Below are 12,361 nucleotides of genomic sequence, written 5' to 3' on the forward strand. Positions count from 1 at the left end.
AAGTTAAAGAGAACATGTCCTAACTTACGTCAGTGTATTTGTAGTTCTGTACCACATGTACGATTATTCCTTTGAGTTGAATCAAAGGTAAAGCCGTAAAGGGATGTCTAAGACTCAAAGGCATCATTCCAAGGACCTCTCATTGTTCTCAACAAGAGTTCTATTGCCGGTATACCTTGAATATCAAATTCAAGAGTCAAGACATTAAGAGAATGAAATTATTCCAATGATACCAAGTACTTCCTTAACCATCATAAAAGATGTTCTTTTCGTGAGTTTTTCATAAGATAATCATCGTCCAAACAAGAATTTTTAGACACGTAAAGTGAACACTTAATTTTATATCAAAACAATATTATGGATGTGCTCTATCCACTTGATTTTCACTTATCAACTTATTTTAGTTGTAATTTGTATTCGGATAATCCTTTATTTTTTCTGAACTGAACTTATCTAAGCTCGATTGACTTCTTATTACACCTGAAATAAGTGAAAAATGAAAATAAGATAAAAAGAACATACCCTAACCGTAATTTATAATTGCTAATCTTTTTTTGAATCTATATAATTTATAATTAAAATTAAGTAATAAAATAAATCAATCTAATAGAAGTAGACAAGTAGAGTAGTACTTCCTCAATACTTGTTACAACGTTAATGAGACACATGAAAACGTGGCATCCACGTAGACAAAATAGACCAATAACAACATGCCATGTCATAGAGTTGACGTTTAAGACTTAATCCAAAAGCTTTCTCTCTCTTCTAATAAATTAGCTCTAAACCCATCAACAACTTTCTTCAGATCGACAAAAAAGCCGCGTTGAAGAGAGAGAAAGTGTTAGACAGAGAATTTCATTGTTTTTTCCGGAGTAAAGATAAAATCTTTCTTCTTTTTTCACATTTTTCGGACAATTCCCTGAAATTCTCCTGTTTTTCTTTTTTCAAACACCCAGTAATCATGGTATTTTTCTCTTTAATCCCTTTTTTTTTTATATGTAGTTTGATTTCGCTTTTTATAATGTTGTAATTTGATTTTGTGTTTATTATGAATTTCTCTCCTTTTGGGTTTAACTGGTAAAGTTGTGATCTTGTTGTTGAATTTTCAAATTTTTTGATTTGTTTGACTGAATGTTAATCAGATTCATGCAATTATAATTTCCTGTAGATTCTTGAATATGGATCTTGTTTGATTAAATTTTGAAATTGGTTTTTTTTTTTTTGTTGATAAAGTGTGATAAAGATCCGTCATTTTCTGCATGCAGATGCAAATTGCAATGCATGAACTTGTTGGCTTGAATTCTAACAACAAACCCAAATCTTAATATTTGATTGTTAAATTTTATAATTTTTTTTTTTGAATGTGGCGTAATATAATGTTGGAATTTGTGGATTTGGTAAACCACTTGTATTTGGTGTATTGATTAGATTGTAAAATTGTTCGATGATTTAGTGGTTCTTTAAGGTTAATTGAATTGAAATGTGGGTAATTGGGGTTTGATATGCCTGATTTATTTTGGTGGTAGAAGCAAAATTTTGAGAAAACCAAAGAAGAATGGTTATTGGTCTAGTGTATGAAAATGATACATGATTCATGATTGATATAAAATATGGTTGTTGCTAGTTTTTTTATTTTTTTTTGTTGGTGATTGTGCATTTCTATGTATAGTTAGTTTATGGTGTATACAAAGTTCAATTCCATTCACTCATCAAGTTTTATGTGAAGTTGTAAAGTTATGATTGAAGATTTTTCATATGCTTTGTAATGAATGTGCATTGATTGAGATTAGCATAATGGATTTTATATTGGCTATTGAATTGTTGGTGGGATATATGTATGTATAGATTGTAGAACACCCTATGAGGATTTGGCATCTAAATGACCCTTTTGCAATGTATGACTGCTCCATATTAGCTCATTGTGTGATGTGTGTCCTTTATGTAGACGACCTCAAGACGTGTTGCTGACAGGAAGAACGAAAAGTTCCAGAAGAACGTCACAAAGAGAGGCTTTGTTCCCGAGACTACTGTCAAGAAGGGTTCTGATTATCCCGTTGGGCCTATTTTGTTGGGTTTCTTTGTGTTTGTTGTCATTGGCTCATGTAAGCTTCTGTTTTGCTTTATTTCCTTGTTTCTAATTGTTGGTTGTGTATTCTTCAAAGCTATCCTTGGTTTGTAGGAAGAAGTTTACCTTCGTTTTTTACATTATTTATTGTCTGATATTACCACTGTCCTAGTGTTGTGACTATAGATTTGGGAATAGTTGAGGGCCTTGAGGATAATTGGGGTGTGGTTTGCATTTAAGCTAAGAAAGATGGCTTTGATTTCTGCAATTGCGAATATGAGAGTTTCCTTGTAAACTGGCCTCATTAACAGTTGCACGACATATTTGGGGTGTGATTTGCATTTAAGCTAAGAAAGATGGTTTTGATTTCTGCAATTGCGAATATGAGAGTTTCCTATAAACTGGCCTCATTAACAGTTGCACAACAATACAACATATACGAAGTAAAACATGATTTGATTTCTTTGGTATTTTTGAAACTGCTCTACCTAAAGTTTTGGACATCTTAGGATGCATAGCTGTAAACATTAAGGCTTATTACTTTATTTTCAGTTGGCAGCTTCAAGGTGTAGAAAGTCTAGAAACCCTTTCCCTGAGTCCTGACTAACTGTGAGTTTTGAGGGCTTTGGTTTGAGTATGCTAGTTATGCATGAACAAGACTACGCATGTGGACAATGTATTTTTTTTAATCTACTTTTTGTGGGTGATGTTCAACTGATTATCTTGTTATGTTCCTTTCTTTATACTGTACGGTTTTTTATATTCATGTTAGCAGACCCTAAATCATTTTGGGACTAAGGCTTTTGGGACTAATCCAATTCTCCAAGTGGCTTCAAGATTTGCAATATATTCCTTTTGAGGATTGACTCTACCTTTTTTTTGAATTAGAAAAGTCATATTCTGGTTGCATTTTCATCTTGATTCTTTATTCTCCATCTGCATCCTTCTTTGGTCGTATTACTCTCTTCATTTTTGTTCGCTGAGTACACACTTGACCTTTTGTACACATGATTCCTGATAGTTTGAAGTTATAAAATCTGTGGATAATAAAATCCGCGTTACTTGAAACTATTTTTCAAGAGAAACTTGGGAGGAAAAACCTTACATCTTATCTGATTGTTAGAATCAACCCATCTTTTGAATTGTTGACGAAAGTTTACAAATTTGTCATGAGGTTGTATAAGCTCTTTTACTAAAATTGTTTATTTCCTCCTCTTCAGCTCTCTTCCAGATTATCAGGACAGCAACAAGTGGAGGAATGGCTTAATCGCACAATGTGATGTTTAGCTCTTTCTCATATGTTTAGTCCACAGAAATAGTAGTAATCGAGATGAATGTACCAACTGTGTTGATCGAATGCAAATTTTGAATAAATAATAAGATGCAGTGATGCACATTCTCTACTCGACTCGCTTGTTTAACATGTTCCCTTTACTTACTGCTATTGCTTTGATGTTACACTTACAGTCTGGGTCAGTTCCAAAAATAGACAGTGGCGCTTAAAACAGAATGTAAGATACAGGATACTGAAATTCTTATGCGGAGTATAGGAAAATTATGTAATGCTGTTATTTCCGATACCAGTGTCTATAATATGTACATCCTTATGGAATGGTCGTCCAAAGTAGTTATTCGCTATTTCACTCCTTTCCCCCTTGACAAGAGAGTTAAAGTTTGTTAGATTGTTACGTACGTGTAGTTCGTTACATAAAAATTTCGGCTGGGATGGGTCATCCTCAGCTATGAGAGAGAATCATAACTCATCACAGATCCTTTCAGCATCACGAAGACTGGACATATAAAAGCAATACCTTTTTAATAGCAAAGACAATTGCTTAAGCAGTAGTTTTCAATGGATGAATGTTTACTTGTTTAGAAGGGAATCCCTCTAACCCTCCTGTCCTTGGACGTTGCATATTGTAATTGGCGATGTTCATGCTTATAGAAAGTAATAAAGCGCAAAATCTGTAGCAAATTGGCCATATAGATTTGGAAATGGTCATTTGTCTTCAAACAATCTAAACTATTGCAATGTGTTGAATCTAGCACATTTTAAAGATAATTTTCCCTAGTCCCTGCAGTATCAACTATCAACCTAATTTTGCATATAAGAAATATGATACAAGGGCATTTTTGGAAATATTCCTTCCTCTTTCTTCTTATCGAAAATCCATTTGTAAATCTTTGGTAAAGTCCGGTGCTTAACTAAGTATGCTACATGCTCAATTGCTCATGAGTCAATACTCAATAGGCATTGGGTGACTGCAAACTGTGTGTGCTGTGGAACAGATGATATGAGCACCGTTCAGTCTTTTTCTGTTTGCGGTGCTCTTCTCAACAAGTTTGAAGTGTATCAAGATCGATTTCGTGGCAATTACAGGTAATTCAAATTGTGCAGGAAGATTGCAGAAGGAGCCAAGACCCGTGTCTGGTGTACTCAAGCTCGTCGACAAAAAGAACTGTTGTGATATCTGGCTCTGGCATGAACTCTTGACAGTTCAGTTTGTTTGCAAAGATCCTAAGATCCGATCCTGTGGGATTTACAGCAATTAGTAACATACGAAGTAAAACTTGTGACAGATCCTTTCACAGAGATTAAGGACCTGTTCTCATACGTTTATTTTCAGTTCAGTTCAGCTCAGCTCCTAATTTCTTGCTATAAAATGTTCATTTTAGTTCAGTTTAGCTCAGCTCAGCTCAGCTTAACTCAGTTCAATATATGAGAACAAGCCCTAAGTAGACTACAGATGTTAAACCATATATAATGTTGGTTTCAAATTTTCCCTGAGTAATGAAGGAAACACTTAGATATTTGGCTCTGGTTGCTTTCACAGCCGGTGACCTTCATAATTACTCTGTTCACATGATTGTTATTCAAGCTCAGTCGAAGATGGGATACAAAGGTAAGATTTGTTATTCCAGGAAGCATGTTCAGAGACAATTTACTGTTACAACTTACAAGCCGCCAAGATGAAGCTCAATAGGAGGATTATGCATAGAATTGCGTCATCAAATGACACGAATCAACAAAAATTCTGTGTTTGTACCTATGGCCAAAATCGCATTTCGCGTGCTGCCTCTCAAATGATGCGATATGATGTTCAACCCACAGCATTAGAACAAAAACAAAACATTGCCAAACAAATAATAAGTACTCCGTAGTATATCAATTTTACATGACACTGTCGGATGTTACGATTTGCAAGTTCTACAATACACTGCTCAGCAGGTTCTTAATTTTGTAATAAATAAAATTAAAACAACAAACTTTCGTGTATTCAAACACTTGCGTAAAGGATAACTGCCATTGTATTCTTACAATCAAAGTATTCTTGCAGGGTACTGAAGCCTGAATGTTGCAGCATCTGAAAACATGGAAAGTACTTGGCAAGGAATAAAAGAATTAAAACAATTAAGGAACCGCGGTAAGGCAAGGGTTAAAAGCAGTTCCACAAGCAATCCATTGCCGTTTCCTCCCACGTGGAAGAACACAACCAGGAACCTTCAACCACTCCCGTTTCGCCACATCATAGGTGACGATCCGGTTCATCTGTCGTGACCGCAGTGACAGCATGAGCAAACTCTTGTTGCCCAAGCAAGTCATCCGCACGTGCTTTCCGTAAAACTCTAAGCACCATACATTTGGCATTCTGTCAACCTCCTTCCACAAGAGCGTCATTTTCTGAAGCTCCCATACACACACACAAGTGGCGGCATTCTTTGTCAGCAATCCCACCAAGAAGATTCGGCCTCCACACTCCGCAAGGTTGTGGTCGGTCGAGTTTGGTGGGGTTGGGATGAGATGTTGCTTCCAAATCCCACTCACCATGTCATAGGACACAATCCCATCAGGTTCCGACCTCATGAAGTAGATCGTGGCATCGACAGACACCGTATTTGATCTAAAATTCAGTGAAAGTGGGAGCTTGATTCCTGAGGGCAAATTTCGCGGGCGTGCCCAAGTGTTCTTTAGAGAGTCGTAGATTTCATACTCCCCATCACGACCGAACCATAGTATCTTGTAGCCACGTGTAGTTGAATTTCCATATTGATACATACCGACAGCAACACGGGACCAGACCTTGACAGATCTTGGAGGGAGCTCTTTCCAAACCTGGGTCAGAGGGTTACATACGTAAAACAACCGATGACCTATATCAAGGAAGCAGACAAGACCCCCTACAGAAGCAACTGGCAACAGGATAACCTTTGGAGGAAGTGGAGGGATGGTAGGATGGCGCCATTTCTTTGCAGAAGGATCATAAATAGCCCCTGTGTTCACATTTTCATGAGTTATGGTGTAGAACCAAGGTTGTGATTGAGACACTTGGGTACAGTGTTCTGTAAAGCTCCTCGAGGTAAGCATGCCATTCCATTTCCGACACACTGAACGGAAGCGGAAGAACGTAGCGATGGGAAGCCTAGCAACGACTGCCTCCAAAAGGTCCTCAGGAAATTCCTTCCAGATCTCCTGACTCATGTTTTCACATGAGTTTGAGGATCCAGAATGCTTTCCACGATTTCGTTCTTTCCGAGATCTCTTGGTGGGAGGTGGCTTATAATGATCAACCATTTTTAAAATCCCAGGTTTTTCAGCTGGCATGATGACACTATTGCAGTTTTCTTCCACGAGATTGTCATCAAGATTGAGGAAACAGCAACTGTAAAAACAGCAGAAATAAATCAAATAATTATAAGCAAATATGCCTTTTCAGCATGTAAAACAATAAACAATATCTTCAAATCATCATGAGGATCAGTATAAATAGTTTAAGGTCTGCAAATACAGCAAGGATTTTTAACATTAGATACAAGGAAACTGTTTTCACTCCCAAATTTTCATAACATTCCCACCCTCTCACATAACAAGATTAAGAGAGGGAGTGCAGCAGCTATATGTGGAATACAAATATCAACGAGGAACCACTGTGATCGACTTAGGAGTGATTGTTCTCTGTAGACTGAGCAATACAGCATGTAAATGGCATTGTCCTTAAATCAAGGATATCCAAATAAATAAAACATATTATGTATAGGTTCAAGTCAAGAGTGTAAATGCAACCATATTTTAAAATCCAATTAGGTCATTGTCCCATCACAGTTAAAGAATGAAAAAGTTAAAAGCGAGACCTACTCAGTCCCAGTAATGACAAAAAGCAGGGATGGCACTTGATTACCCCAATAGTCTAGTTGTATATAAAGCCAACTCCATTCCAAGTACAACTAAATCACAGATCAACGACAGAGATCACTAACAGAGTAACAGGTATTGATGTTTAATCCTTCTAAAGCTTGATAAATAGCATCCTCATATAACATAGTAATTAGAAATTGTATATTCATCCACCTGATGCTTCAAAAGCTTTGAACCACAAAGATAAATGTAGCAAGATGAATAGTGTTTGGATGATAAATCCAGAAGAAAAAGGGAGGGACAGTGAGGGATTTATCTTCCCTAAGTTCAATATGGAAAGGGAAAACAAAAGGTAATACTGTTTTGAAGGTCGGCCACATTGTCTATATAGAGTTAGCTTCAATGCGTTGAAATACAATTAATTCTAGCAAAAATTTATTCAAAATTCCTTCCAATTTTACTTCTATAACACCAGCAGTAGGCCTCAGCTCAACCTTCATCTATCGCACAATACAAGTCACGATGTTCAACACTGAATGAATGAACAGTAAGCAATTTAGGCCATTACTTTGGTGAAGTAGATGCAACTCATAGTAGAAACCAACTTGTCATTCTAATTTTTATAATCAAAAACAGACTTCATGCCTTAAAATCTCTAACCCTAAATCTTAAACCACCACTGCTCTGCCCCCCACTCCAATTAGAAGGAATAACAGTCTAAACACCCCTTCAAACTGACAATTTTCATGAGGTAACACTCCAAACATGCCTTAACATTTTTTTCTAGAAAGAAAAAAAAAAAAAAAAAGGTTCACAGTCAATGAGGTATGAGAGATGAGCAAACTATTAAGCCAAAAAAGATTTGGATGAATTTTGTACTTCTCTTTATCTAATACAATGACTAAATAATAACCAAACAACATCTTTCTGAATGAAACAACTGCCATATCACTCCCATTGGTATGATGGCAGGACAATCAGAATAGAAAGCTCCTCAACCATAGCCATAAACATCTCTGCCTTTTCTTCTCCTGTTCACTTCAGTCCCCTTCCTCTATAAATAACCCTAGTAACACCAATCTCAAAGGCCATCCGACACCCAGCTCTTCAGTGGTTTGCGACTTCCCGGAAACTACTACTATATTTAAATTGTTTATCTCTCAAGTTTTTCATAGCCCCATTGGGGCTTTGACACTATGTATACATTTAGAGACCTTATATTACACTGCCATCCACCGTCATCAACATCTGATACTCATTTATCCTTTTAGTAACTCTTTAAGGTCAACCTCATATCAACTCAACCTAACATTAGAAAACGGTTTCTGAAGTAGAGAGTTGGCCTTGGAACAATATAAGAAAATCATGTACTTAGGGAAAGACCAATCCACATCCTTCCCAATTTTCCATATCCTGCTTCAGCAACAGCCAAGTGCAATTGAGCTGCTTACGAAATGGTTTGATGTTTCTTTCTAAAGTGAATTCATGCTCAAGTACGATCCAACAATAGCACATTGTAACTTTGACAAACGCCTCGAATTAATTTTCATCATATCACGCAGATACAGGCATACAGCTAACCTTAACGGCATAATATCATGTGGTATATTATCCATAATATCACACACATACACCTTATAATATATGAAATAATCTAGCAATTAAAAGAAAAAAATATCATTTAAGATAGCTCTGCATTTCGCTACGTAAGTACATAGTAGTAATTCATTGGAGCTTCACTTTAGTGATTAGTGTAGTCATTTAATCATTATTCCTCACTGTATCTATGATTCTATGCTTACTGTGTATATCATCATTCATTTTGAAATTTGGTAATAAGATGACACATAAAACATAGTACATTTTAAGGTTGCAGCCTGAGGTGAGCATTACTACTTTAAATGGGAAGACAAAATTTAGGCGTATGTTTAAAAGAGAAATAATACTTCATTTCAGAGACAGCAAGATCTCATAATCACATTCTCACCTTGACATGCATAAAATCTCAAGGAAAAAGAAAACTACTAAAGATGTGTTCAATTAGGGATAACATCCTTTCTTGAGGAATATAAAATCATCATCATCCCCTCCTCTCCCTACCCTCCGCCCCCATCTCATCCCCCCACCCCCCTTGACAATTGATTTGGAGTAAGTCTCACCATGTTAGCGTGATTGGCTATCCTACATAGATAGTGCCCCCTCATACCATGATTTTCCAAAGGCTTCATTGCCTTTAATGGAAACTTTTTTCTAATGTAGAAGTAATTCCAATCATTACTTTGAATGGAAAACTTTATTCCTCATTCACTTCACCAAAAATGCCAATTAAACCCTAGAAGAGTAGAAGCATACCGTTACTTACCTAAAAGGCTAAAACAATATAATACCACCAACTATACAATAATATTCATACATATAAGCACCAAATCCGAGCTACCTCATTGAAAACCTTACAACCGTGTGTCAATACAATCTACCAAACCAGCCACTTTCCACCCAACAAATTAACACTAGGTTGTTGAGTGATTGAGTCCATCACTTAACTCGAAATCAGAGCAAGTTCGAAACAGGATCTCAGAGTGTCTACAACTAAGCCAAGAGGTTATCTCCCAGCTTTCTACTCCCTACCAATCGTAGGTATTACATGACACGACATGACAGGCCTTGCCATGGTAAAAAGGGAATCATTATAATCACTGTTATTCATCATTAAGACCTCAATTCAAAGCTCAAACAACCACATGGACAAATTTCAATCACTTACAATCAAAATTGCATATTAGCTAAATCCCAGAAAACTCATAGCTACCCCAATCAAAGGGTTTGAATAAATAGCTAAATTAATCACAATAACATGAAAAAAATCAATTAATCACAAACCCAAAAATCATAATCATTCACAAATGAAATTAATAAATTACCCACAAAAAATTGAATAAAATGCAACAATAAAAACCCAAAAAGAAAAAACCATAAAAATAAAAAATAAAACAAACCCACAAACAAAAACAACCCAAAAAACCGGATCAGATGAGAAATTATACCTGGGGGAGGAAGAAGACGAATAAGAGTAAGAGTGAAGAAGAGGATGAGAATGAAACGATGTCGTATTATAGCCGTAAAGTTGAGAGAGTTCATGAAAGTGAGAAAGAAGCTGCCTAAGCATGGCAAGCTCTTGTTCCATAAAACCAAAACCTTGGAAATTAATTAATCTTCAATTTCCTCTGAAATTTCTGGGAAATCTTCCTTGTTCTGAAATCTCAAAGAAAAAGAAGGATTCTGGAGAAGAAGAAGAAGATGAACAAACCAAAACCACTACTACCCTTCTTCTTCTTTTCCATTGTTTTTCTTTTCTTTAACTTTCTCTCACCTGTGATTTTTGTGGCTTTATTTATCTGCCTTTTTTTAATTTTTTGTTGTTGTTCTAATTATAATTACAGTATAATTATTGCTTTGTTTTTGTTGTTGTTAAGTAAAAATGTAATCTTTAGATTTTTTTTTTGACAATAAAAAAGTAATCTTTAGATTATTTGTAATGTAAGTACACTAGACCACCTACTCGTAATTTTTGCAACGTCAAATATATCAACCGTGCGATTTGCGATATCATTGCTTTGTATTGACCCGTACGCAAACCATCTTCCGGGGGCTTTGTTTGTTGAATGAGTTTTAAGGAGGGTTGGTCACGGCCAATGGGCCGTTCATCTTGAGTTTGTTTCGGGTTTTATTATGTTTACGTAATGTGATACTTTGTTTTATAATTGGATATTTTTAGGTTATTTTAGTACGGAGTTATATAATTGAAATTCTTATTGGTGTTTAACTTTATATTTTTAGTATATATAAACCTTTTAAGTTGAGTAATTTATTCACGCGGGAATGAAATTGCTTAAGATGGAGTAATCTTTTAGCAATCGATGGAGGAAGTTTTTGATGAAAATAAAATTAATGTTGGCTTTTGATTTTTCAAGTTGATAGAACCACCATTTATGTCAAAATAAGGTATGATGTTTTCGGTATTGAGTCCAGCAATATGGCTCAATTTATCGAATATGATTCAGTTTTCTCAAGTCTAGTTATAGCAAGATACCTCTAGTTTTGTTAATAATGCCACTATGTCAAACTTGATAAAAGTTTTAGATGATTAATAACATATTTACCAATCAAAAATGTTATTCTATGCTTCTATTAAAGCTATGTGCTTTGTGTGCGGCTACCCACACCAGGTGACCGCTTGTAAAATAACAAAATAAACTCTGTCACACTTACCGAATAACCCCTGTAACACTAACCGAATAATCCTTCACAGCAAAAATTACCAAAAGTAGGATCCACATCCTTGAAATCTCACGAAAAAACAATTATGCCCTCGAAACCATGAGATGTAAAATAAAAATTAAAAAAGGATTTATAGAGAAAATAAAAGGTGTGGGCTTTCTGTATTGGATTCCTTCTTGAAAAGTGATGGGGTTGGAATTTTGGTTGCATAAATTCACAAGCTACATATTCTTCGGACCGCGTTAACATCATGCACCTTTGAATATTTTTCCTTACAAACAAAAATAATTTCATAATTTTGCACCCAAAGTTTCTTAAATTAATTACTTATTTTTGATGGATTTTTGTGCCGTATTTATTCTTTAGGCCCACCACAATTTTGCCTTTACATCATGATTTTCTTATATTAAAGGAAGTATCTACTAAATTTCTTCGAACTTTTCATGTTTTGTCCATTATTATTAGTTCTCTTTGAACGTAATTTTGGTTTTTACCTTAGTTTTGTATATGTCTTTCCATTAACAAAGTAAGGTCCAATCCAAGTGCTTTATGATGGGTTTTTTCTTTCAAAAAAGTTATTAAAGCTTCGTTAGTCATCATCAAGTCTTGTCAATGACATAGTACTTCTCATAGAGTTAATCAACTCTAATTACAAAAGTTACATGTAGTAAGGCTCTATTATCACCAACTTAGGGCATGTTTTGATTTATTAAACTGAGTTGAATTGAACTTATTAAAGTTGAATTGAACTGAAAATAAGCTAAAGAGAACAGACCTTTAATTAATAAAGTTAAGTTATTACGCTTTTTTACTTGTATGAATGTATTTGAACCCTTGCCTAAACTGTCTAGAAGTTGATAGAGCTTATGATAATTAATTTTAAT

At 35.3% G+C, this 12,361-nt stretch overlaps 2 protein-coding genes across 2 annotated transcripts; one reads left to right on the forward strand and one right to left on the reverse strand.

Moving 5' to 3' along the window:
* Nucleotides 1–778: 778 nt before the first annotated feature.
* Nucleotides 779–3,473, forward strand: LOC110690541 (stress-associated endoplasmic reticulum protein 2-like). Its single transcript, XM_021867400.1, has 3 exons — nucleotides 779–964; nucleotides 1,946–2,102; nucleotides 3,286–3,473. Exons 1-3 carry the CDS (start codon nucleotides 962–964, stop codon nucleotides 3,330–3,332), a joined length of 207 nt encoding a protein of 68 aa, XP_021723092.1. The 5' UTR covers nucleotides 779–961; the 3' UTR covers nucleotides 3,333–3,473.
* Nucleotides 3,474–5,198: 1,725 nt separating this feature from the next.
* On the reverse strand, nucleotides 5,199–10,998 carry LOC110690542 (F-box only protein 6-like). Its single transcript, XM_021867401.1, has 2 exons — nucleotides 10,244–10,998; nucleotides 5,199–6,726 (listed from the first exon to the last, which is right to left on the reverse strand). The coding sequence occupies exons 1-2, from the start codon at nucleotides 10,381–10,383 to the stop codon at nucleotides 5,478–5,480; spliced, it is 1,389 nt and encodes a 462-aa protein (XP_021723093.1). The 5' UTR covers nucleotides 10,384–10,998; the 3' UTR covers nucleotides 5,199–5,477.
* Between the last annotated feature and the right edge of the window lie 1,363 nt (nucleotides 10,999–12,361).

Source organism: Chenopodium quinoa, unplaced genomic scaffold, assembly GCF_001683475.1.
Source record: "Chenopodium quinoa cultivar QQ74 unplaced genomic scaffold, ASM168347v1, whole genome shotgun sequence".
NCBI classification, from domain to species: domain Eukaryota; kingdom Viridiplantae; phylum Streptophyta; class Magnoliopsida; order Caryophyllales; family Amaranthaceae; genus Chenopodium; species Chenopodium quinoa.